At 40.6% G+C, this 27,329-nt stretch overlaps 1 protein-coding gene across 1 annotated transcript; it reads left to right on the top strand.

The window, feature by feature from the left end:
• Positions 1-463: 463 nt before the first annotated feature.
• On the top strand, positions 464-26,903 carry POGLUT1 (protein O-glucosyltransferase 1). Its single transcript, XM_032406615.1, has 11 exons — positions 464-593; positions 1,327-1,417; positions 2,746-2,889; positions 8,652-8,787; positions 11,053-11,174; positions 16,950-17,009; positions 18,595-18,694; positions 20,478-20,536; positions 21,548-21,715; positions 23,899-23,955; positions 24,609-26,903. Exons 1-11 carry the CDS (start codon positions 509-511, stop codon positions 24,763-24,765), a joined length of 1,179 nt encoding a protein of 392 aa, XP_032262506.1. The 5' UTR covers positions 464-508; the 3' UTR covers positions 24,766-26,903.
• The last annotated feature ends 426 nt before the right edge of the window (positions 26,904-27,329 follow it).

Raw genomic sequence — 27,329 nt, forward strand, 5'->3', positions numbered from 1 at the left:
GATGTGCAAACAACTTCTAGCCTACGTTGTTCCACTAACTGTGGACAAAAAACATCCTCTCTGATCTTCAGTTTTCTGGCCGCAGAGAATTAGGTGTTTTAAATATGCTACAGAGTGTCAGGAATTACCATTATTAGACATATTTTCCCAGGGGATGCCTTTTATTCATTCTCTCCTGGGCTTCGATTTTCTGAGAGACAGAGAGATGCATTTTGAACCTTTCACTACACCTGGCGACATGAAGCAGCTAACTCTACAGTCTGGTTCCGAACCAACGAGCGAGACTCGCCACGCGCTGCGGGCCGGCACTCGGCTGACATCCCGGCGCCGCCCTCCCAGAGAAACTCGGCCGCTGGCCGGGGCTTGGGGGCGGGGAGGCGGAGGGGCGCGCGGCCATCTCTGTGCGGGGCGGCCCTCCGCCCACGTGGTGCGGCGCCCACGGCCATCTTTGTGCGGGGCTGCGCTTCCGCCGGCGCGGCAGTGGGGACTCCGCAGTGGGTTGCGGGCGATGGAGCGGTGGGTGCGCCCGCAGCTCTGGCTGTGGCTGCTGTTCCTATTACTGCCCCCAGTGCCGGGCCGCCAGAAGGAGTCAGGTGGGCTCCGGGCAGGGCAGCGCCTGCCGCTGGGGCTCCGGGTCGGGTCCGGTCAGGAGGCGCTCTCCCGCCCCCCTTGGTTTCCTGGTCCGGCCGGCAGCCAGCTGATGCTGTGGCCGCTGGAGCGCAAAGCTGGGCAGAGGGCACGGGGGAGCCTTGGAGCGGAGAGTGAGAGCGTCTGGGTGCCTGGCGCTGCTTTTACTGCCCAGGAACCTGGAGAGTAGTCCCACTTTCAGGATTGGGATAGTGGGGAAGAGAGGGAATTGTGTTCACCCTACAGCGGGTGTCGCCTGCGCTTGGTTACACTGCTCCTCCCTAAAACACACTGGGGGATAATTCGTGTGCGTGCGCGCGCGCGCGTGTGTGTGGTTCTTAGTGAATTGCCAGAGAGATGAAGGGAGAATTAAAGTCTGTGGCTTTTAACTGATGCTCTTTATAGGGTTCACTTTGATTAGCAAAAGGTGAGAATATGTGTCACCAGTTTATTCATAGCTTTCTGAGTGCCAGGCTTGGACATTTTCCAATTTCTCGGACACCTGACAGCCCGAGTAGAGGAGCAGACTTGACATGAGTGCTGGAGAGTTACAGAATGACTCCTTTCTGGCATTTCGTTTCCACCAGTGGAATGGGAAGGGGTGTCTAAAAGTTTTGGCCTTCTGTTGGTTCTGCATGCTTGCTGCTAGCAAATGAGAATGCCCAGGGTATTTTGTTAACTCTCATTTACTTCTTGAAGGTTCGAAATGGAAAGTATTTATTGACCAAATTAACAGGTCTTTGGAGAATTATGAACCATGTTCAAGTCAAAATTGCAGCTGCTACCATGGGTGAGTTCTTTTCTTTGATGTGTCTTTGAGAGTTTAGTGCTTGTCACAAGAAGTCCCCTAAAATCCCCAAGAGACCTGGGTTACAGTGATCAGAGGGCCAAGCATGCCTTGATAAAAGACAAGGTTCCTGCAGTAGATTTCCTATTTCTAGGGAACAAAAATCTACTAGGGTAGGAGAGGCCCAGGTGGTCTCAGCAAGGCTACTTACTCCTTGGAGTTAGCTACACATACTTGTCTGTGTTCCCCACTGGACTGAAAGCTTCTTGAGGTCAAGGCCTATGTCTTTTTTTTTTTTTTTTAAGATTTTATTTGACAGACAGCAAGAGGGAACACAAGCAGGGGGAGTGGGAGAGGGAGAAGCAGGCTTCCTGCTGAGCAGGGAGCCCGATGTGGGGCTCGATCCCAGGACTCTGGGATCATGACCTGAGCCGAAGGCAGACACTTAACGACTGAGCCACCCAGGTGCGCCTCAAGGCCTATGTCTTAATCAGTGTTGCATCCTGGTGCTGGCCCTCAGTAAGTACTCAGTAAATATTGTCAGGGGCATGAACATATTTATAAATGAACCTAATCATAATTTCTTGTTGGTTATTTTTAAAGTTGCGAATTATGGCTGAGAGGGTAGTATGGTAGAAAGGTTACTTTGAAAGCAGCCTTGGGTTCTAGGATCTGCAGAACTCCCACTAATTATCGCTGTGGCAAGTCACTTAACTTCTCTGGGTCTCAGATTCCTCATCAGCTAAGTAACAGGGTCCTTTAGTTCCTCATTGTGTTATTCTATGACTCCTCAAAAAATTCACCTAATGCTTATGGTACTTATTGAAAACTATATACTGAACTTTAAAAGGGATACAAAATAGTGTAATTTCTGGTTACTGCTGTCAGGCTGTGAGAATATGTGAGGTGAGTGGGGGCCAGACAGACCAGAACAAGGGAGTCAGTCTGAGACCAAGGACATCAGACAGTGTCAGACTGTAAGGCATAGATCATACCTTCTGTGGGAATCAGAGAAGGGGAGGTCAGTGGGACTGCAGTGACTGGGAGGACATGGGTGTTGTGTATTGAAGGAGGAATGTGCATCAAGCAGAGGAGGGGCAATCCAGATGGAGAGAGGAAGAAGAGAAACTGACTTGCTTTTTCCTCTTTGTGGCTTTGTCGTTTGGGTTTAGATTACCTGTGTGCTTCTGGGGAAAACTCATTCCTGCCCTTTATTCTTTCCCTGGTTTACTGTGTCTTCTAATACTAAATCTAAACCCACAGATAGGAAGTAGGTGGAATGGTACCACTTTCTTGACCTGCTTTCCCTGATGATTCACATTCTTTCCCAGGGTCATAGAAGAGGATCTGACTCCTTTCCGAGGAGGCATCTCCAGGAAGATGATGGCGGAGGTAGTCAGACGGAAACTAGGGACCCACTATCAGATCATTAAGAAAAGATTATACCGAGAGAATGACTGCATGTTCCCTTCAAGGTAAGAATTATGAGGTAGATATATCTTCTGATCTTCTTATATATGGGCTTACTTGATAATTGTTCTTTTTAATTAAAGGGACCCACAGGTGAATCTCTCCTCATTTCAGAGGGACTAGAAAATAGTGACAAGCTCTTCTTACCTGGGGATTTTTCTTGCCAACTCCTGCCCCCCTTTCTCCTATATTAAAGTCTGTCTCCTCTCTCTTCCTGAGGCTTGGGCACATCACTGGTTGTACTGGCTATGGCTCTGCCCTCATCTTTCCCCAGATATAGAAGCTGCAGGGCACAAGCTGATTGAGACCTGGTAGGAGTGAGCTGGGCTCAAGGAGGAGAAGCATTGAGTGTTTATCATGGGTCAAATATTGTTCTAGATACTGAATATTTGAAGAAGGGGCTGAAAGACAAGAGTAACTGGGGCTGCAGATTACGCAGGCTACACTAGCCAGGAATTCAGATGTGAAAGTTGAGGTAACATATCAGGGGGCTGAGGGCTGGGGGTGATCCGGGAGGGTCATGTACTGAGCCTGGAAGTTGGGTTTAGGTAGCATTATATGTTTATACAACAAACGAGAAACTTCCCTTTTAGGAGTCTTTTTTTTTTAAACTCAAATCTTTATAAAATTACGAAGTACAAAATTCAGAGGCCATGGTATTCCCCTGCCTAAGATCTTCTTTCTAAACAATCTCTATTCTGTCATTAAAAGTAAAGTGAGTGAGTGACACCTGGGTGGCTCAGTCAGTTAACTGTCTGCCTTCAGCTCAGGTCATGATCCCAGGGTCCTGGCATCAAGCCCCGGGTCAGGCTTCCCACCTCAGTGGGGAGTCTGCTTCTTCTTCTCCCTCTCCCCCTCCTCCTGCTCGTGCTCTCTCTCTCTCAAATAAATAAATAAAATCTTTTAAAAAAAAAAGTAAATGAGCAGTATTGCAAGTAACATCCATCCATATGGACATAAGGAATTTTTCTTAATAACAACTTTATTACAAGTTACTACATTTTCATTGTCAAAAATATGTAAAAACAACAACAAAAAAGAAAATAAAGATCACTTAATATCCTACTACCTTGAAGTAATCACAATTACATTTTTGTTATCAAGTGTCAGGGGCAAATAAGGTGGTAGTGAGCAAAATTATTGAGGTATTTTATTTTTATTTTTTTTTAAGATTTTATTTATTTATTTGAGAGTGAGAGAGCACGTGAGCATGAGTGGGGGGAGGGGCAGAGGGAGAGGGAGAAGCAGACTTCCTGCTGAGCAGGGAGTCCTGTCCAGGGGCTTGATCCCAGGACCCTGAGATCATGACCTGAGCCAAAGGCAGACGCTTAACCAACTGAGCCACCTAGGCACCCCTATTGAGGTATTTTAAACAGACATTTGTTTCATTATTTGGGATAATAATAGAAACTTTATAGATTATGAGTGTAGAAGAATTTCTAATTTCTACAAATGAAAAAGAAAATAGGAGTATAGATATTGTTAGACTTTCATAGCTTACCTAATGTTTAATAGTTAGCCGAACAATTTCCAGATGAAATTAAATACTTTCAAAGTTTCTGAAAGGCACATACCTCTCATTCCAGACCTCAAAACATTTTGGTCAGAATCATGAGCTCTTAGAAATATTCTTAAGGAAGCACAGGACCTTTCATTGACAATAAAATAGTCTGTATCTCTAATGCATGGAAAGTTCCCTATCTCAACTACATACACAACTAAGGAAACAGAGTTGAGCAAAAAAGAAACAAAATGAAATATTCAGAACCAGTGTCCTTAATGAAATGGATACAGTTGAATAATATCTCAGATTCCCATCTAGCCAAAACAGTCTTTCTAGGTCTAGATACTTCTAATTCATCCAGTGGGAGAAGCCTGTATGGCATTTAGAAAATTTTATTCTGAACAAAGTAAAATGTAAATTCAGCAGTTCAAGAATGAGCTGAGAGATTTTGCTGAGGAACCAGAGCACCTTCTAATTAAATGACTGGAGACATGTCATTTCAAAGATGGAGAATAATGGTATTTTTAAAATAATAACTTTAGTGAGGTATGGCTGACATAAACTGCACATACTTAAAGTATACAACTTGGTAAGTTTCTTGATGTTCATTATCTTTTTAACATTAATTTATTCTTAATTGAAGTATAGTTAATATACAATATTATATTAGTTTCAAGTGTACAACATAGTGATTCAACATGTATATGCATTACAAAATGCTCACCATGATACATGTAGTTACCACCTGTCACCATACAAAGTGATTATAGCGTTATTGAGTATATTCCCTATGAGTTCTTTTTATTGAAGCGTAGTGACACACAACATTAAACTTAGTTTCAGGTGTTCAACATAGTGATTCTGGACAACTCTGTATACTCTGCTGTGCTCACCACAAGTGTAGTTACTGTCTTTAACCATACAACACTATTATAGTACCATTGACTGTATTCCCTATGCTGTCCTTTTTATCCTCATGACTTATTCATTCCATAATTGGAAGCCCGTATCTCCCATTCTCCTTCATCCATTTTGCCCCATCCTCTCACCCCCTTTCGCTTTGGCAACCATCAGTTTGTTCTCTGTATTTATGGGTCTGTTTCTGCGTTTTGTTTATTCTTTTGTTTTGTTTTCTGGTTCCACATATAAGTGAAATCATATGGATTTATTTATTTATTAAGTCTTTTTGGTGTATGGTATTTGTCTTTCTCTGTCTGACTTATTTCAGTTAGCATAATACCCTCTGGGTCCATCCATGTTGTCACAAATGCCAAGATTTCATTCTTTCTTATGGCTGATTAATATTCTATTATATTATCTAATAATAATATCTATTATATATATATGATATATTATATTATATATATATACGTTTTTATCCATTTATCTATTGATGGACACTTAGGTTGCTTCCATATGTGGACTATTGTAAATAATGCTGCAGTAAACATAGGGGTGTATATATCTTTTCAAATTAGTATTTTTGTTTTCTTTGGATAAATACCCCCTAAAAGCAGAATTACCAAATCATAAGGTATTTCTATTTTTAATTTTTTTGAGGTACCTCCATACTGTTTTCCACAGTGGCTGCACCAATTTGCATTCCCAGCAATAGTGCACGAAGGTTCTCTTCTCTTCACATCCTTGCCAACATTTGTTATTTCTTGTCTTTTTCATAATAGCCATTCTGACTGGTGTGAGGTGATGATGTCTCATTATGGTTCTGATTTGCATTTCCCTGATGATTAGTGATGCTGAATATTTTTTCACATGTCTGTTGGCCATCTGTACATCTTCTTTGGAATATATTTATTCATGTCCTCTGCCCATTTTTTTATTGGATTGTTTTTTGGTGTTGAGTTATATGAGTTCTTTATTTACCCTTTACCAGATATATCATTTGCAAATATCTTCTTCCATTTAGTATGTTGTCTTTTTGTTTTGTTGTTTCCTTCACTGTACAAAAACTTTTTAGTTTGATGTAGTCCCAATTGTTTATTTTTGCTTTTGTTGCCGTTGCCTGAAGAGACAGCTCTAAAAAGATATTGCTAAGACTAACGTCCAAGAGTTTACTGCCTGTTTTCTTTTAGGAGTTTTATGGTTTCAAGCCTTGCACTTAGGTCTTTAATCCATTTTGAGTTTGTTTTTGTATATGGTGTAAGAAAGTGGTCCAGTTTCATTCTTTTGCATGTAGCTGTCCAGGTTTCCCAACATTTATTGAAGAAGGTATTTATTTTTTCTCTATTGTATATTCTTGCCTCCTCTATCATAGATTAATTGACCATACAATTGTGGGTTTATTTCTGGATTCTCTCTTCTGTTCTAGTGATCTATGTGTCCATTTTTGTGCCATTGCCATGCTATTTTGATTATTATTGCTTTGTAGTATAGTTCAAAACCTGGGATTATGATACCTCCAGCTTTGTTCTTCTTTCTCAAGATTGCTCTGGCTATCCAGAGTAGTTTGTGATTCCATACAAATTTTAGGATTATTTGTGCTAGTTCTGTGGAAAATGCTATTGGTATTTTGATAGAAGCATTGAATATACAGATTGCTTTCGGGAGCATGGACATTTTATCAGTATTAATTCTGCCAATCCATGAGTATGGTATGTCTTTCCATTTATTTGTATCATCTTAAATTTCTTTGATCAAGTACAGTTTTCAGAGTACAGGTCTTCTACCTCATTGGTTAAATTTATTACTAGGTATTTTGTTCACTATACTGTGCATGAGATCTCTAGGGCTTATTTACTACTTGTTGTAAGTTTGTACCTTTAAACACCATCTATCCTGTCCCCCCATCCCCTCTACCCTCTGGCAACCACCATTTCTTTCTCTCTTTTTACAAGTTTGGCTTTTGGGGCGTTTCTTTAATATGGTTGAGCATCTTTTCTTTTGTTTATGAATCACTGATATTTTTTGCAGTAACCTCCCTATATATAAGTCAGTATTTTAAATCAGTCATTTCTATGCTGCTGGAAAATTTTGGTTGAACCTTGGAATGCTGCCCCCAGGATAGTGCTGGTCAGGACCTCAAAGGATGGGGCAGAAGAGCTAAGCTGTCAGTGTATCCTCTCTTTCCAGAAGTCCTCTGAGGATACCTGGAGAGGCTAATCGGAAAGCTATACAGGCATACCTTGTTCTATTGTTGCTTCGCTTTTATTGCATTTTGCAGATACTGCATTTTTTCTTTTTTTACAAATTGAAGGTTTGTGGCAGCCCTGTGTCAAACAAGTCTATTGGTGCCATTTTTCTAATAGCATTTGTTCACTTCGTGTCTCTGTATCACATTTTGGTGATTCTTTCAATATTTCAAATTTTATTATTATTACTATATTTGTTATGGTGATCTGTGATCAGTGATTACAGCTCACTGAAAGCTCAGATGATTGTTAGCATTTTTTATTTTATTTATTTATTTAAGATTTTATTTTATTCATTTGACAGAGAGAGAGACAGCGAGAGAGGGAACACAAGCATGGGGAGTGGGAGAGGGAGAAGGAGGCTTCACACTGAGCAGGGAGCCCGATGCGGGGCTTGATCCCAGGACCCTGAGATCATGACCTGAGCCGAAGGCAGACACTTAACGACTGAGCCACCCAGGCACCCCTTGTTAGCATTTTTTAGCAATAAAGTGTCTTTAGTTAAGATATACACGTTGTTTTTTTTAGACATAATACTATTATTGAATACTTAATAGACCCCAGTATAGTATAAACATAATTGTGTACATAACACTCCTTTTCTGGCTTGCAAAACTGATTTTGATAGTGTTCTGTACTCAAGTTGAAGGCAATAAAAGTTTTCCTATCTTTCTTCCTAAATTATGAGGCTTAATTTTGGTGGAAATAAAAAAAAATCTTTGTGAGAAGCAAAGCCCAAGGGACACAATTAGAAAATTAGCTTTCTCCAGTTCTTACCAAATTTGTATCTTGCTTACTAATTAAACAAAAGGGGAAATTAAAAAAAAAACTAGGAGTAGATAGAGAAGAGGTGGTAGGAGTAGCAATAATACAGCCTCCAAACTTATGACCTAGTTGGAAAATTTCATTAAGTATTGCAAGCTGGAGGAGGTTAGCTAGGAAAGATAACTTGCACAATATAAAAGAATAGGAAAGTCTTTTTAGAAGAAGCATTGCTTTCAGGAGACTTTGCAGTAGGCTGATGATCTGAACACTGGCTTTCAAAGTGGGAATGGGACCCTGTTTTGTCCTATGGCAGACACTAGTCTGGTGAATATGTGGTATTTCTGGTTGGCAGGTGTAGTGGTGTTGAACACTTTATTTTGGAAGTTATCGGGCGGCTTCCAGACATGGAAATGGTGATCAATGTACGAGATTATCCTCAGGTTCCTAAGTGGATGGAGCCGGCCATTCCAGTCTTCTCCTTCAGTAAGGTAAGTGTGGGAAGAACTGTATGGGGAGATGGAGGGTGGTCCTCTAGAGTATGAGTAGGAGATGATTGTCCTGTGACAGAGTCTGATGGATAATGGTGAGGATGAGACCTGGGTTCCAGGAATTGGTCTGTGTCCCTCTTAGCTTCACAGTGGCTGAGCAATAAGACTGAGGAGATGGTAATGTGAGTAAGATTGCTTAAGTGTCTATAGGGCTAGGGATGAAGGGTAGGGAATGATGGAGGCCTGAAGAGCCACTGAAGGCAAGGTTCAGAGATCCTACAGAGCATGGGAGAAAGTGGCTCAAGATAGCTCATGGGCTTGGAGTTAGGAAACACCTTTGTTCAAAAAATATTTGTTGAGCTCCTATATATATGGTCCTATCTGTCCTATCTGTCAGTCTGTCCCAGGGGCTCAGCATAGCTAACAGTGAAACTGAAGGTGGTAGATAACTCCACACAGTTTGTGCGTTAACAGTGCGTTGAGGGGATAGGCCTGGGATATCCAAGAGGGATATGTGAGAGAGTAATCTTTGGGTCTAGTTATGGAGGAATAGGAGTACTAGCTCACACCTGTGGACTTGGAGAACTTGGGACAGTTAATATCTTCTCAGTGCTCAGGTTCTTGCAAATATTTATTGGCAGGGATGGGCCTTGGTTCCCTAGAGATTAGGCATGAACACATTTAGGGGGAGGCCTTGAAGAGAATAGATAGAAGATTCTATGGGGGAAGAGTGGGTTTAGGAAAACCCTATGGACTTTGAGAAAAGGAACACCATCTCTGATTTGGTTTCTCCAAAGAGGGGCCTTTTATCCATACTTTTTCTTTATCAAAGTTTACTTTCTCTCTAGACTTATTTCCTGTGTTGCAATGGGCTGAGGCCACATTGGTGTTGTGTTTCCCATGGTTTAGCCTCATTTATCAAAAGTGCTTGGTCTCGCTGTTTATCATAAAACCCTCCCAGAAGAACAGATAGAGGCTCCCATGTACGTCAGTAAGGACTTCATGTTTGTTATTTATTTGTTGTTTTGGTGGATGGTAAAGTATGACCATCAGTATACTTTCTTTTCATCTTTTCTTTTCTTTTCTTTTTTTTTAAAACCAGTGACTCCTAGTCCCTAGAGAGGGATTTTAGTCTTTCAACTTTGTAGGAATTGTTCAGCTTCTCTTGAGCAGCTATTATGCCTGAGCTGCTTGATGAATCACATACCATTTTTTAAAAGTATTTGAGAAAAGGTGAACAGCATATTGCATGTGTAATTCCAGTGAAGAAACCATAGAGTTAGAGGTCTGTCAGTGGCCAGAATTTAATAGAATTTTAATAGGAGGAGCAGAGAGGGAGGGAACGGGACAAGCAGCCTCTCCTCTGAGCACGGAGCTCAATGCGGCAGGCCTTAATCCCAGGACCCTGAGATCATGACCTGAGCCAAAGTCAGATAGACTTTAATAGGATAGAATTTTAATGGTTTTAAACTTTTTTCAAAAGATGTGGGATAATATCCCTTTCCCCCATCCTGCCCATCAGCACTTCTGGTCCTGATCAACAAATAACCAAGAGTTTACTGACCAACCGGTGTGAGCTCCACAATACCACAGTATTAGGTAATACTAATTAACACTTATTGAGTACTTACCATGTACCAAGCACTGGTCTAAGCTTTTCACATGTACTAACTCATTTAATATTCAAAACAAGCCCATTAGATAGATAACATTATTGGTATTATTATTTCTCCCATCATAAAGATAAGGAAACTGAGGCATAGAAAAATTAAGTAATTTGTCTGGAGTTGGAAAGAGGTAGAATCAGCATTCAGACTCAGATGATCTGTTTCAAGAGCCCACGCTCTTAACCATTGCACTGTGATTCTTGCTCTCAATAGACCCATTTAGGAAATAATCAGGAACTGGTAACACAGTATATACTATAAGTGTATTAGCAGTTAAAAGATGAGAGAGTTCCTTAAACTAAAAACCCTAACAGTGTAATAATGTCCTCTAGAAAAACAGAACTTTGGGTAACTGGAAAAGTTGACTTTTAATGAGATTTCAAATTCTGGGATTCAGTGAGCCCATGAATTTTAACCCGTGGTCATTTTTGCCTTTTAATGTCTAGAGTGTAGACTTTGCAGACTCGGGAAAATAGATGTGTGGCAATGTTAACACTAGAGCAAGACCTCTGTTCAGATCCCGTGGCATGACAGTAGTTTGCTGCTTCTCTCTCTGTTCTGAGACTGATTTTGAACAACCTTTCTGTTTCTGTTGAAGACATCAGAGTACCATGATATCATGTATCCTGCTTGGACATTTTGGGAAGGGGGACCTGCTGTTTGGCCAATTTATCCTACAGGTCTTGGACGGTGGGACCTCTTCAGAGAAGATCTGGTAAGGTAGGTCCTTTAGAGAGGTTTTCTTTGTCCTTTGTGGGTCTTCTTGAAATAAACAGTAGGGTATACATAATTATTTACTTTAAAATGACTAACTTTTAAGTTAAAAACAAAAGAAAAACTGCTTACAGCATAAGCAATTTTGTATGTGTATAAAATACTTACATATCCACAAGAAAAGAACAGAAGAACCTACCCTAAAGTATCAGCAGTGCCTTTGTGGAAAGGATTATTGGGGCCCTTTCTTTTCTTCTTTAAATTTTTCTGTATTTTTAAGATTCTCTAAATAAGAGTGAATTCCTTTTATAATTAGAAAAAAATGATTGACCATGTTGTGGAGGAGAATAGAGAATGACTTGGAGGAACATAAATGCACTTTATAATTTAGAGCTAAGTCCTCTGGGTGGGGATGAGGAGGGCATAAATGTCCCAGAGATATCTCAAGTACAAGCTTATTCCGGATCCTCCTGATTCACGACGGAGACGTGCCTGGGCCAGTTGACTTGATGTGCTCTCATTTCAGAATTTAGATTGTCCAGGTCATCCAAGCTGTAGGTATTTCTTACCTGGCTACGTTTCGCATTAATGATTCAATCAACATTGGTACCTAATTAGCATACTTCTAGAAATATGGTCTTTATAGGTCTTAGGTAATGGGAAAGCAAAAATTTAATTCAACTTTATTTCCACAAATATCTGTCACCTGTACCACATGTGGCTGGAGATTCACTGGGGGTGAAAAGAATGTCCCTTTCATGGAGAAACAGGTAGGGCTGCAGTCCTTAGTGGCAGTTGGAGCCACCAGGTAAAGAATGAGTCTATTATCCAGTAGGTGTTATTTTGAAAATTAATTTTTTTAAGATTTTATTTATTTGAGAGAGAGAAAGAAAGAGAGCGAGCGCATGAGCTGGGGGGAGGAGCAGAGAGGGAGGGAGTGGGACAAGCAGCCTCTCCTCTGAGCACGGAGCTCAATGCGGCAGGCCTTGATCCCAGGACCCTGAGATCATGACCTGAGCCAAAGTCAGACGCTTAACCGACTGAGCCACCCAGGAGCCCCAAAAATTATTATTATTATTATTTTTTTTTAAGATTTTATTTATTTATTTGAAAGAGAGAGAGAGAACACATGAGAGGGGGGAGGGTCAGAGGGAGAAGCAGACTCCCTGCTGAGCCGGGAGCCTGATGTGGGACTCAATCCTGGAACTCCAGGATCATGACCTGAGCCGAAGGCAGTCGCTTAACCAACTGAGCCACCCAGGCGCCCCCCCAAAAATTATTTTTTAAGATACCTTGGTCTCATACGTCATTGAACTAGGACTGGAAATTGTCCTTTTCAACTCTTTATTTCAGGGAAGAGGGAAGGAAGGCCCAGAGAAATTGAGTGACTTGGTTAAGGTCAGGAACCATACTAGGCCTGAAGTCCAGGCGTCCACACTACCAGTTAACCTTACCTATGCTCTCCAGACATTGAGACCATCATTTCTTATGTAGCTTTTGGTTTTGAACATAAGTTTAAAAGGGAAAAATAAAAAGATCTTAATTTTTTTTTTTTTAAAGATTTTATTTATTTATTTGACAGAGACAGTGAGAGAGGGAACACAAGCAGGGGGAGTGGGAGAGGGAGAAGCAGGCTTCCCGCTGAGCAGGGAGCCCGATGCCGGGCTTGATTCCAGGACCCTGTGATCAGGACCTGAGCCGAAGGCAGACGCTTAACAACTGAGCCACCCAGGTGCCCCTAAAAAGGTCTTTAACCAGTTTTTCTTTAAGTTATTCTTGGCCTTAATTATCTAATCCTTTTTTTTTCCCCAGGTAATTGCAAATACTCTTTTCACATTCTTCCTTCTTTTTACAGCTCTTTTTTGACCTGCTATACATCTACTTTGTTTTGTTTTGTTTTTAAAAGAGAGAGAGTGTGAGCTGGGGGCGGAGGGGTGGGGGGAGCAGCAGAAGGAGAGGGAAAGAATCTTAAGCAGGTTTTGTGCTGAGTGTGGAGCCTGACAAGGGGATCAGTCTCACAACCCTGAGATCATGACTCGAACCAAAATCAAGAGTTGGATGCTCGACCAACTGAGCCACCCAGGCACCCCCTACTTTGTCTCTTAAATCCTTAAAAACAAGCTGTTTTTCTGATTATGAAACCTATACATGCTCATAAAAATGTATGTCTAACATCAGCAACTTTCCCACTGACTTGTCAGTGTGTCTTAGAAATCTTCCCATGTCAGTACATATGAAACTACCTCATTATTTTTATCAGTTGCATGATATTCCATTGTGTGGATAATAATTTACCTCATTATTTTCTGTAATAGACTTCTAGGCCACATATGTAACATATGCACAATTTCTTTTTTTCTGGACTATTTGAGAGTATGTTGCACACCTTATGACCCTGTACATCTTAATATGTTAGTGTGTATTTCCTTTTTTTTTTTTTTAAAGATTTTATTTATTTATTTGACAGAGAGAGATCACAAGTAGGCAGACAGGCAGGCAGAGGGAGAGGGAGAATCAGGCTCCCTGCTGAGCACAGAGCCCGATGTGGGGCTTGATCCCAGGACCCTGGGATCATGACCTGAGCCGAAGGCAGATGCTTAACCATCTGAGCCACCCAGGCGCCCCTTAGTGTGTATTTCCTAAGAGCAAGGGTATTCTCTTTTATAACCATGCTGCAATGATCAAATTCAGGAAACAATATTGGTACAACATTTAATTATGCCAATAATGTCCTATATGGCACATTCTGCCTCCAGTACATGATACAATCCAGGCTTGTGTGTTGCATTTAGTGGTCATGTCTGTTTAGTCTCCTGTGATCGGGAACAGCTTCTTAGTCTGTCTTTCTCTTTCATAACATGGACATTTTAAAGAATGCAGGCTGTGCGTTTTATAGAATGTTCTTCAATTTGGTTTTTTCTGTTTTTCATGATTAGATTCAACTCATGCATCCCTGGCCCGAATACTTACCTAAGTGATTTGCATCCATCCACGCCTCTTTAGAGCTGTTAATTTTGATCACCTGGTCAAGGTGTTGCCAATTCCTCCACTGTGTAGTTACTGTGCCCCCCCCACCTTGTAAACTACTAAGCAATTTTTAGGGAGATAGATTATCTTTTAAAATCTAAGCTTATAGGAACATATTTTTCTTTTGGTATCTTCCCCTCTTCTTCAACTGAATTTATCTATGGGGCACCTGGATGGCTCAGTCAGTTAAGCATCTGCCTTCAGCTCAAGTCATGATCTCTGGGTCTAGGGTCAAGCCCTGAGTTGGGCTCTCTGCTCAGTGGGGAGTCTGCTTCTCCCTCTCCCTTTGCCCCTCCCCCCACACTCTCTCTCTCAAATAAATAAATAAAATCTTTAAAAAAAAGTATATGATCATAGAATTACAATTTTATTTTTTAGAGCCTTCCATTCAGAAGCTCTAGCCATGTGATTTCATTTCCTAATTTGAAACTTTAATAATCTGCTTGTTTATCTGTATTGATGCCTGCCTGCTCTTTTTCTATTTTTCTAATCTTTTGGGAGTTCGTCCCCATTGACTTACTTTTCACTCTGTAGAAGAATTAAGTGTTTCTGTAGATTTAAAGATTTCTGTCTCTACTGTCACGGGGTAGTTATAAAAGAGGTCTGACTCAGCACCAGGGTGCCACTTTTAACACTTGCCTGGGAAAAAAAGTCCTAACATAGGTCTTTTGAGGGGTAGGTAGGTGGATAGAAAGAATGAGGGCGAGGGAAAACAGAGATGGTACAAGTCTGTGTATATTAAATGCAGCTTTCCCAGGGACCGAGGACATTTATACTCAAAATTTCAGTGTAAATTGATACTTTTTTGTTAGGTAGTTTGGCAATATATATCAAAATATAAAATGTGTATGTCTTTGACCCAGCCATTTCTGAAGAGTTAATTAGACAAGTATGTAAAGATGTGTACACAAAGATGTTCACTACAGTGTTGTTTCTTAAAGCAGAAAGTTGGAAACTTCTTAAAAGCCCATGAATAAGTAATGAAGTGAATTATGACATGGCTGTAAAATGGAATATTGTGCATGAGTGCAAAGTAAAGGGACTCCGGATTCAAACTCTGGCTCTTATTAGCTGTGTGACTCTGGGCAAACTGCTTAGCCTCTCAAGAACCTCAACTATAAAGTAGGGATAATAAAACCCACTTCAAGAGTTTGTGAGAATGATTATATATATGTATATGTATGTGTGTGATCTCTGTTACATAGAGCAAGGTTTCTCAATATTGGTAGTACTGAATTTCGGGCTGGATCATTCTTTGTTGTAGGGGGCTTCCCTGTGCATTGCAGGATATTTAGCATCCTTGGTCTTAATGTCACTAAATGCCAGTAGCAGTCCCCCAGTAGTGACAATCAAAAATGTCTGTAGTCATGGCCAAATGTCTTCTGGGAGAAAGGGGCAAAATCACCACCAGCTGAGGACTACTGATATGGAGAAATGACTGGAAGGAAATTCTTCATGGAAACGTTAAATTGCTAAAAGTGGGATTGGGAAGGTTCCAGATGATTTTTTTCTACTTTTACTTTATGCTTTTCCATTAGAATTTTCTATAATGAGGATATATCATTTTTTCCACTAAAAAAAATCTCATAAAACAAAAATAACCCAGGGTTATGGTGTTTCTCTTTTGGTGGGAGGGCATATGGAGCACAGTGATAGATAGTTCTGGCCTTGGATTGGAGAATCTGGTAAAGATGGTCCAGCAAGGAAGAGCTATAAGATAGGCCAGGAAAATGAGCGATGCTCTCAGCTGAGACTGAGAGAAAATGAGTAATGTGACATTTATGTATCTAAAAGTATCTCTACCTAACAAGTTTATATCCTCAGTCTCTCCATTATGGTAAACAGCCCCCCAGTCCCTCATTAACTCCAGTTCAGCCCTTCCCCTCTTTTTTCAGAGGAAGACACTGTGCAACCTCTGTGCAGGGTTCCTACGAAGGAAGTTAAGAATGATGCATCTGTGAGCTAGCAGTTTCAGCAAGGAAAGCTGGTCATGGTAATGTGTACTGAGACCTGAGTTTCAGGGACTTTGACGGAGCACTTAGTACAGTCTCAAGAATATCAGGATGCTTTGCAACATCAGACAAATTTCTGGTGATACTGCCTGTGCATCCAAAAAATGAAGTCAAGGAGTGATTTCTTTTCTTACCCTTCATTCAATTTCTGATATTTTCTGCAGTTGTCTTTGCCTATTAAATTTATCAATAGCAGCACTCTAGTTAAAGTAGAGAAGAAATCCTCATTGTATTGCATTTAACAGCTCTAAACATGTCATTTAGAACTCGGGAATTTTTTTTTTTTTTAGATTTTATTTGTTTATTTATTTAGAGAGAGAGTGCGTGTGCATGTGCCTGAGCAGGGGAAGGGACAGAGGGAGAGAGAATCTCAAGCCGACTCCCTGCTGAATGAGGAGCCTGATGCGGGGCTCAGTCTCAGGACCCTGAGATCATGACCTAAGCTGAAATCAAGAGTCAGATGCTTAACTGACTGAGCCACCTAGGTACCCTGGGAACTTTTCTTTCAGTGTTGTTAACTTATTAATGGAGCAATGGATTGTAGATATTATTGGCTAGCACTTCCAAAGGAGTGAAGTAACAACAAAAGGGAATATAATGTCATTGAGGGCTTTTTCTTTTGAGAGCCTGGGTCAGACTTATTTAAAAATGTGAAATTCTGAACTGATCTTCAGAACTGGTTAAAACACATCCTCATATAGTTCAGAGAAAAACATAGAAACTAACTGAAATCTAATTTTAGGTCAGCAGCACAGTGGCCATGGAAAAAGAAAAATTCTACAGCATATTTCCGAGGATCAAGGTGACTATATTTTCTGATATTTTACGAAGATATTTGTAAGATACAAGTAATTTTGAGGGTAGTTGTAGTTCAAGGAGAAAGCTAGGATAACTAAGAAGTAAATGTAGAATCATAGAATTTTAGACTAGAGAAGAACTCAAATTATTTGCCCAAATCACTCTTTTTTTCTTTTTTTTTTTTTGGAAGAGAGAGAGCGCATGCGTATGAGCAGGGGCGGGGAGAGAGTGAATCTTAAGGCTTCATGCCCAGCCTGGAGCCTGACTCAGGGCTTGATCTCACGACCCTGAGATCATGACCTGAGCCGAAATCAAGAGTCAGATGCTTAACTGACTGAGCCACCCAGGCGCCCCTTGTCCAAATCACTGTTAATTGAACTGAAATTGAAAGAAGTAAAGTTCATTCATCTAGTCATTCAACAGGTATTAACAGAGTGCCTTGAGTGTGTTAGGCATTGAGTATATGTTGAAGAGAATGGCTGACTTGTCCTCTTGCCTAAGACATTATAGTTTTCTACAGGGAGCTTCTGACCTGGCTCTCTGCTAGTCACTGCTAGTTAATGGCAGAGCAGCATCCATTACCAGATATCCTGACTGCCTTTTTCATGAGGCCATGTGGCTGCCAAATAGTGGTGGAAAGCACAGACTGAGACTGGTGGAAATGGAAAGGGAGGCAGGGAAGAAGAAGAAGAGGAGGGAGAGGGAAATGCTAGGCAAGGACCCTCTCTCTCCATGTTGCTCAGACCTACATCCCCAGTGCCAAGAACAGTACCTAGCATGCAGATACATGATGAATATTTGCTGTACAGATGAACAGAACAGGGAGAAGGGTTTAGTCGTTTTCCTGGTCAGTTCTTGTCGGAGATCACACCTTCTATTTACTTGGGCCATGAACTTGAGGATGCAGACAGGCCCAGCAGCCACTGCTTACTGGTCCTTACCAACTTCTCTGATTCTCAGATCTGGAGATCACAGCTTCTTAACTGTGTGTGGACTTGAAGAGTTCTAGGACTTCCTATAAATTATATGGGGATATGGGCACTTTTCTAGAGGGCGGTCCACAGGGAGTCTAGGACCCCTCAAATGTCAAGACCATCTGCTACTTGGACCATAACTAGGACTTTTTCTACATATAATCTTCAGGTTTTTAAGCCCTTTAGTTTTCTTTTTAATTTAAATATTGTGCTGGACTGTACAGAACACAGACAACAAAGGTCATGTAGCTATTTTGGGGAGGGGTGATTACCTAGTCACAGAGCTGTGAGTACTAATGATTATAGAGGCTCCATGAACCCTGCTAAAAGGGAACTCATTCCTTGGGATATGTCTGTAGTGCCCAGAACAACGTAATCTTAAAGATTAGATGCAAGCACAAAAGGGCCCAATATTCCCCATCCCTGAAGGGTAGAGTAGGGAACAGCCGGGAACACCTATATGCCTCAGGGCCCAGTAACCCCCTCCTCTGCTGTGAAAATAACCAATAAGTTATCCGTTTCTGTGTGTGGTCATTGCATTGCTTACCTTTCAGATATTGGGAAGAGTATTATGGTGTGGGACACATTGTTTTATGTCACATGTTTCTTTTATAGGACAAGTCCAGAACGAGATCCTCTCATTCTTCTATCTCGGAAAAATCCAAAACTTGTTGACGCAGAATACACCAAAAACCAGGCCTGGAAATCTATGAAAGTAATCACCAATCATCTGACTAGAACCATAGCAGTGAACATTCTCATTCAAAGAACATTGCCACCTGGGTAGAATTCCAGATTAAGTTTCCTCTCAGTGGTAGATGGATGTAGAGAAAGTTCCACAAACTAGTATTAGCATATATGTAAATTATTCTTTTTCAAACTCAACGTTGCTTTTCTGGGCCATATTATGAGTAGTGTTTTTTATCACTTTGAAGGTTTAAACCAGAGGACACCAACTTTTTATGGAAAGGGCCAAATGGTAAATATTTTAGGCTTTGTGGATTGTATGGTCTTGTTGTAGTTACTCAACTCTGCCATCACAGGGGAAAGCAGTCACAGACAATATGTAAATGAATGAGCCTGGCTGTGTTCTAATAAAACTTCATTTATGGCACAGAAATTTGAATTTCATGTAATTTCCACATTTCATAAATATTCTTCTTTGGATATTTTTCAAGCATTTGAAACGTAAAATATTCTTAGTTTGTGGGTTGTATACAGAAACAAGCAGTGGTCCAGATTTGGCCTATGGGCTGTAATTTGCCAACCCCTGGTTTAAACCGGTGGTTCTTAACTCTATACAATCCAATCAGAGAGCTTAAAAAAAATGAATCAAATGAATCAGAGTCTCTGGGGATGGGGTCCAGGCATCTTCATTTGTTTGAAAATAAGGATTTATGTTTCAAAATGAATAAAGCATATGTAACTGAAATATTATAATTGAATGCCGGAACTAAGGATTAGGTGAACAGGTAAAACCAAGTCGGGAGGAGGAAGTGGGGGATTCAGAAAGGTGAACTGTAAGGTGAAGTGAGCAATGACTGGCTCGTTCAGGTTGGTGTTCATCTCTGTCTTCTTAACTGTATGACTTCTTGCCGTATTCAAAGAACTTTAAGCCCTAAATATCCTCATTTGAAATTTCCATATACCATATGAGGATGATAAGAAAAAAAGTTTTAAACTTCTTGTGGGAAAACTAAGCGTATCTGAGATGCATTATTTGATAGTTTTAATCGAACAGGAGCAAAAGTTTAAGAAACTTTGTTGAAAAATAAAAATATGAAAAATATATCCATTCAGCACAGCCTATACTGTGGGAAGCTACGAAAGCAAACCAGACTTATTTCCCTCATTAAGACGTTTACCATCTGGCAGGGTAGCTGGAATATAGATGGGGGTCTCAAACTCAAATGCCCCTGGGGGCCACAGGCGTGAGCAAGAAAGAGCGCTAAAGGTCCGGTCATTTCTACCAAGGGAATAGAAGCCGAGTTTACCAGACCTTCCTTTTTCTTTATAAGAAAACTTGGAAATCTGGATTTTTGTAAGAAATATCTTACCACCTGTGAATGTTGGCAATGGTTTGAATTTTTATTTTTAAATACTTTGCATCCCCAACAAAATCCGTGTGTGGCTTACACCTCTAAGCCTACCAGGCACTTCCTGCAACATCCTCTATGTATAATTTACAGAGTGAAACATGCTGTAGGTGAGGACCTCTGAGTTCAGAGAAGGATCCACATGACCCTGGGAGCTTAAACTCTAAAATCAGACAGGCCCTTGCTCCTCTCCTTAGGCCCACATGCCCCTGAGCAAGTCTCCCAACTTTTCAAGGTCATGCCTTCTTCATCTATAAAATGAGATAATAACATCTCTGAATGGATTTATTCAGGACACTGAAATGAGGTCATGTTGATGGAATGCTTAATAATGCTTGCTGCACAGTGGTCTTCAATAAATACTACCACTCTCAATACTAATAGCTTCCTTTTCGCTTAAAGGATACTTTGGGGAAGCCAGCTGCTAAGGATGTCCATCTTGTGGATCACTGCAAATACAAGTAAGGCTTCCAGGACTCCTGACTCTTGGCTTCCCTGTTGCATTCAGAATAGCTTGACATTGGGGCAGAACTTCAATACTAGGGCCCCACTGGGGTTTATGAAAGTCCTGTTCATTCATTTGGTTGTTGTTTACCGAGACCATGCTGTGTGCATGAGGCTCTTGCCTGAGTTCTGCGGGAACTGCAGAGACAATAATGGTCCCTGCCTCCATAGACCTTGCTGCTAGTAAGGAAAGTGGTGGGACTCCCTCTCTCCACATCCCATCCAGCCAAGAGCTGAAGTTAGATGAAGTATTTATCAGGTTAAGAAGGGTTTATGTTTCAAAATGAATAAAGCATATGTAACTGAAATATTATAATTCAATGCTAGGACTAAGGATTAGGTGAACAGGTAAAACTAGGTCAGGAGGAGGAAGTAGGGGAATTCAGAGGTGAATACTGATTACACTGCACAGTGGGAAGTATAGGGTAGAAGCAACTCTAGTTGGAGACAGAGGTGCATAAGAAATGCTGAAAAGAAAATGTTCTAACATAGTTTTTTTTCAGAGGGTATTTCTTTGAAGATTGATTATGTATGCCTGGTTCTCTTCTCCCAACTTCAGAAGAAGAGGGAACAGGGACCAACGGAGGCTTTGGTGGGGTACCTTATGGGAAAAACAAGATTTTGGGGAGGCATGACTCAGAGACATTAGGCCTAGGAAAGCTTATAGGAAAGCATAAGCTACTGTCTCCATCTGAGCCTTGTATCTCTGTCTAGCACCCAGCTCGTGGCCCTATCTAGCTCTGTCTGGAGAAAGAATCCTCCTTCCCCCCTCACCCTGACATTCCCTGGAACAGTCAGTAGCCCCTGGAATCCCACAGGGATATGTGGATGTGTCCTGGAAAGCTGAAAATAGAAAGGGAGGGGAGAGGGGTCATAAAAGGAGAGAAGGAGAAGAGGGAATAAGAAGAAAAAGATATTTGTGGCAGCAGACATATAGTATCAAGTATATTTTGCTCTTTCTTTCCCAGGTATCTGTTTAATTTTCGAGGTGTAGCTGCAAGTTTCCGGTTCAAACACCTCTTCCTGTGTGGTTCACTTGTTTTCCATGTTGGTGATGAGTGGCTGGAATTCTTCTATCCACAACTGAAGCCGTGGGTTCACTATATCCCAGTCAAAACAGATCTCTCCAATGTCCAGTGAGTGGCTCTCCCCCAAGCAGAGTGCCTAATGATTCCCACAATCTGCCTCTAAGACCCCAGGCATTTAAGACATTTACTACTGATGACTTTCTCCCTTGACAGCTTTTTCTCCTTACATGGTTTGCATATATAGTGTCACTATTCAACTAGGCTGTAAGTGAGATTTAATTTGAAAAAGTGCTCTAAAGCTAGTTTAAAATGTAACATTCAGATAATACGCAGTAGAAAAGCTCTTATCTCTCAAAGACTAAAGATAAGGATATTAGATGTTGTTATATTGTCAAAGGGACTTTCAGATACAACGTGAGAACTGACCCCACTGAAGCTGAGGCAAATTTTCTCACATGATAGGAGAAACTAAGAAGAGATATGGAAAGGGGCCAGAAACAAGCCCAGTGCCCTTTTCTGGGGGCGGGAGCAGGAGATAGAAGGGAAATTTTTCTTCACTATTGATATTTGATGTGTATCATTGAACATTTCTCTCTTTTCTCACGTATGTCCCAAATCTACAACAGGTTGCCTTTAGCCTGTGTGTGGGCTTTTGTTGTTGTTTTGGTCTTGTGAGGACTCTAATATCTGTGCTTTAAAAAAGAAATAATCCATTATCCACCTATCTAAAGATTAACCATAAATCTCAGTCTGTGGTCTTTCTTTCTTTTTTCTTTTCAAATTTAAGGAACTGTTTTTATTTATTTTTTATTTAAATTTTATTAGTTAACGAATTAGTGCAATATTGGTTTCTGGAGTAGAAGTCAGTGATTCATCACTTACATACAACACCCGATGCTCATCACAACAAGTGCCCTCCTTAATACACATCACCTGTCTAGCCCATCCCCCACTCACCTCCCTCCATCAACCCTGTTCTCTGTCGTTAAGAGTCCCTTATGGTTTGTTTCCCTCTCTCCTTTTTTACTTTTCCCCCTTCCCATATGTTCATCTGTTTTCTTTTTAAATTCTACATATGAGTGAGATCATGTGGTGTTTGTCTTTGTCTGACTGACTTATTTCACTTAGCATAATACAGTCTGGCTCCATCCACATTGTTATAAATGGCAAGATTTCATTCTTTTTGATGGCTGAATAATATTCCATTGTGTATACATACCACAACTTCTTTATCCATTCATCAGTTGATGGACATTTGGACTGTCTCCATAGTTTGGCTATTGTGGGTAATGCTGCTGTAAACATCAGGGTGCATGTACCCCTTTGAATCTGTATTTTTTTATCCTTTGGGTAAATATCTGGTAATGCAATTGCTAGGATATAGGGTAGTTCTGTTTTTAACTTTTTGAAGAACCTCCGGACTATTCTCCAGAGTGGCTGCACCAGTTTGCATTCCCACCAGCAGTGCAAGAGGGTTCCCCTTTCTCCACATCTTCACCAATACCTGGTGTTTCTTGTGTTGTTAATTTTACCCATTCTGACAGGTGTGAGGTGGCATCTTATCATGGGTTTGATTTGTATTTCCCTGATGATGAGTGATGTTGAGCATCTTTGCATGTGTCTGTTAGCCATCTGGATGTCTTCTTTGGAAAAGTGTCTATTTGTGTCTTCTGCCCATTTCTAAATTGGATTATTTGTTTTTTGGGTGTTGAGTTTGGTAAGTTCTTTATAGATTTTGGATACCAACCCTTTATCAGATATGTCATTTGCAAATATCTTCTCCCATTCCATAGGCTGCCTTTTATTTTTGTTAATGGTTTCCTTTGCTGTGCAGATGCTTTTTATCTTGATGAAGACAAAATAGTTCATTTTTGCTTTTGTTTCCCTTGCCTGTGGCGACATGTCTAATAATATGGCTGTTGCTACAGCCAAGGTCAGAGGTTACTGCCTGTGTTCCCCTAGGATTTTGATAGATTCCTGTCTCAGATTTAAGTCTTTCATCCATTTTGAATTTATTTTTGTGTCTGGTGTAAGGAAGTGGTCCAGTTTCATTCTTCTGCATGTTGCTGTCCACTTTTCCCAACACCATTTGTTGAAGAGACTGTCTTTTTTCCATTAGATATTCTTTCCTGCTTTGTTGAAGATTAGTTGATTATATAGTTGTGAGTCCATTTCTGGGTTCTCTATTCTGTTCCGTTGATCTATTTGTCTATTTTTGTGCCAGTATATATATGGTTTTTCTTTCTTAGTTTGGTCTGTATTTTAGAGTCTAATAATTCTTTCAATTTTAGGGAGTTGTTGCATTTTGTGAAGGCAAATGATGATGTGGCTCAAGAAATTGCTGAAAGGTAAGCTCTGTTCATTTTTCCTTATCATCCCCGTTTTGCCCCATCTAAAGGTATATGAATATTGTTATCATGGTGATACCTGGATTTCATCCTCACTATACAGAGATAATCAGAATTAAAGCTGTCCAGGAGGAAAACACACATTCACATATGTCCCAGGCCCATCCTTTATAGAAGTAGACTGAAATCTTTGAGGTAATTAAACATGTACAGAATTTCTGAGCATTCACTGCTTATGTGTTTGTTTTTTAAGAAAAAAATATTAAATTTTGGGCACCTTGGTGGCTCAGTCGTTAAGTGTCTGCCTTCGGCTCAGGTCATGGTCCCAGGGTCCTGGGGTCGAGTCCCGCATTGGGCTCCCTGCTCCGCGGGGAGCCTGCTTCTCCCTCTCCCACTCCCCCTGTTTGTGTTTCCTCTCTCGCTGTGTCTCTCTCTGCCAAATAAAATTTAAAAAAAGAAAAAAAATTAAGTTTTATTGCTAAGTGCATGTGTGTGGATAGGATGGCTATAGGGTTGGCTCTGAGAATCAAGAGTTAATTCATATAAAGCATAAGCATTCTGAACAGTGCTTACCACAAGGTAAGCAGTCACATGTAAGCTATTAGTATTATTAAATGCTGTGCTTTAAATGTTCTTGTTAATCTTGTCTCTAGGGGAAGCCAGTTTATTATGAACCACTTACAGATGGAAGACATCACCTGTTACTGGGAGAGCCTGTTGACTGAATACTCTAAATTCCTATCCTATAACGTAACAAGAAGGAAAGGCTATGACCAGATTATTCCCAAAATTTTGAAAACTGAACTCTAGTCATCATCGCGGACCACAGTCCTCTTTGGCAGCAGCTCTCAGATATCCTGTGGTGAGAAGCTTACCATGAGTGCGGCACGTATACCTTGAATACTGTTATCAAGCCAAATACCTGGTTTTCCTTATCATGCTGCACCCAGAGCAACTCCCGAGAAAGATCCAAAATGTGTGTAATACAGACCTGAAGCAGCTCAACGCTTTGGCTGAATAAGGACCAGAAATCATGAGATGTGGGTTTTTAACCCAGTTCTACTTTTTATTTTCTTAAGACCAATCACAGCTTGTGCCTCAGATCATCCATACATGTATGTCCATCACCGTGAAACTGACTGTGTCTGTGGGATGATACTTTGTCCCATTATTTGGAGCAGAAAATTAATCATTTGGAACTAGTACAGCTCATCACTGCAGTTCTGCAGTTATTCTAGGTTTGATCTCTGTCACAGTATTTTACTGTAGGAAGCCCTATAGGGTTTGTGAAAAATACTTGGGGATCATTTCCTGAAAGGTCTAAGGAAGCAGTAGTTGTACCATGCAATGATGGGGCAGTTCTCTTTTGTAAAAGCATAAGCTTTTTGGTACTCAGGAGGTTTCTGTAATGCTACAGAGAAAGGGGCCAATTGCCTGAGTAATTATTGCAATTGGATTTCAAGTTCCCCTTTTGTGCCTTCACACACTTGTTTTTATTGTCTCTATTTAAAAAAAAAAAACCTCTTAATAAATGTAGGAAGTAGTCCTCATTCTTGAAAGGAACTGTGCATAAAACAGCAGTCCTTCCTCACTCCTTGCACACCCTTAATATTTTTCCTCTTTAAATTGGCAGCAGTCCATATCCTCAAAGGTTTGCAGGGACCTCAAGGAGTCTTCACCTATGAAATGTTACGCTAGGAATTTAGACCATCCAACTTGGGCACTTATGTCGGAGATACTTCAGTGCAAATCCGTGTTGGAGTACCTCCTTTCCCCTTTTTTCCCTTTTTGAAAAACACATTGGGATAGTAGTTTAATCTCTCAGGATGCGCTCCCTAGCACAGTCAAAAATGAAGAAAAATTTTTAGATGAAAACCCACAGAGTCTGGTGACGCAGAACCAACCTTGTCCCTTAGGCCCAACTTTTTCACATTGAAATCAACTCTTCCTTTGCTTAAGAACTGTTCAGTATTAGTTGATTTCAAAATTAGTAAATGTAAGGTTCAGTCATATAAAATCAGGGATTTTATTCATTAGTGAGAAATGTATTTGGCTTTTTAAACTTCTTTCCACAAAAATTTAAGTCTAAGGACTTTTTAGCGAGTTGAATATCCTTGGTAAGATCATTGCATAGAATAAGGCAGACATTGAAAGTTAGATGTTTTGTTTCTGAGTATTAAAAATTAATGGGGACCATGTCTTTAGGTGCTAGAAGTCTAGCAGTAAGCAGTCTGGATTTCTGAGTTGTACTGTAGTTTTGCCTTGTCAATATGAGGCCCCAGTAGATGTTCTCTTTCTGTGTTTTAATTTTCCTATCACTAAACTAGAAACAGAATTTTCTATCATTTGGATTGGGAGCTGAAACTGCATTTCCCTGGGAATTTCCCGTTTTGCTTCAAGTTCCAGCTCAAGCTTCCCATCTCTGAATCTTTTCTTTCATTCCTCTGGGCAGTTAGGGGCTATCATAAAACTTTGCTCATGCCTGTTATATAACATCACATTGCACTGTAGTTATTTGACTATTTCTGCCACTGTTCTGTGGGCTTCTTGATGGGTGGGAATCATGTCTTACACATCTTGATGTCTCTGTTATCCAGTACAGTGCCTCGCACAGAGTAGATACAAAGAATTATTGGAAGATTGGTTGGGTGGATGGATGGATGGATGGATGGAGGCAGTTGACTTGACTAGATCCTTTTTATAGATAGACTAGCCATTGGCTCCTAAGGGGGACTGGACAAGACTGTAAAAGTGGGATCAATGCAGATTCTTATCTGCTCTTTGAATAGTCAATAAGGGCATCTTTGTATTTAATCAGGAAATGTTATTCAGATTTTATACTTACCTGTTTACCTCAGTGTAGGCGGTATGAGGATGGTGTGTAACAATATGAAAAATACATGTTTTTGGAAATAATTTTTATCCCCATAACTTTTGAAGGTTGTTGTTGTTTGTTGTTAACACTGGCTAGGTCCTGGGGTACCTGAGTGGCTCAGTCATTTGAGCGTCTGGCTCTTGGTTTCGGCTCAGGTCACGATCTCAGGATCATGAGATTGAGCCCCACTTGGTCTCTGTGCTCACTGTGGAGTCTGCTTGAGATTCTCTGCCTCTCCCTCTTCTTAAGCATGCCCCCCCCCACTTACATACTCTGTCTCTCTCAAATAAATGAATAAATAAAATCTTTTAAAACAAAACAAAAAACCAAAAAAACACTAGCTAGGTCCCACACTTACCTTTCCTCCTCAAAGCGCTAAAGGCCATACTTTTCTTAGAAAAAAAGAAAAGAATAGTTTTTTTTTTTTTAAGATTTTATTTATTTATTTGAGAGAGGAAGACACAGCGAGAGAGGAAACACAAGCAGGGGGAGTGGGAGA

The sequence above is a fragment of the Phoca vitulina genome, unplaced genomic scaffold (genome assembly GCF_004348235.1).
Source record: "Phoca vitulina isolate PV1807 unplaced genomic scaffold, GSC_HSeal_1.0 scaffold8, whole genome shotgun sequence".
NCBI classification, from domain to species: domain Eukaryota; kingdom Metazoa; phylum Chordata; class Mammalia; order Carnivora; family Phocidae; genus Phoca; species Phoca vitulina.

What these genes read in the sequence shown, in the direction of transcription:
- POGLUT1 (XM_032406615.1), top strand. Translation starts at nt 509, where the DNA reads ATGGAGCGGTGGGTGCGCCCGCAGCTCTGGCTGTGGCTGCTGTTCCTA. An exon ending in GGGCCGCCAGAAGGAGTCAG is followed by an intron (nt 594 to 1,326) that starts GTGGGCTCCGGG and finishes TACTTCTTGAAG; the next exon opens with GTTCGAAATGGAAAGTATTT. An exon ending in ACAGATCTCTCCAATGTCCA is followed by an intron (nt 21,716 to 23,898) that starts GTGAGTGGCTCT and finishes TTTCAATTTTAG; the next exon opens with GGAGTTGTTGCATTTTGTGA.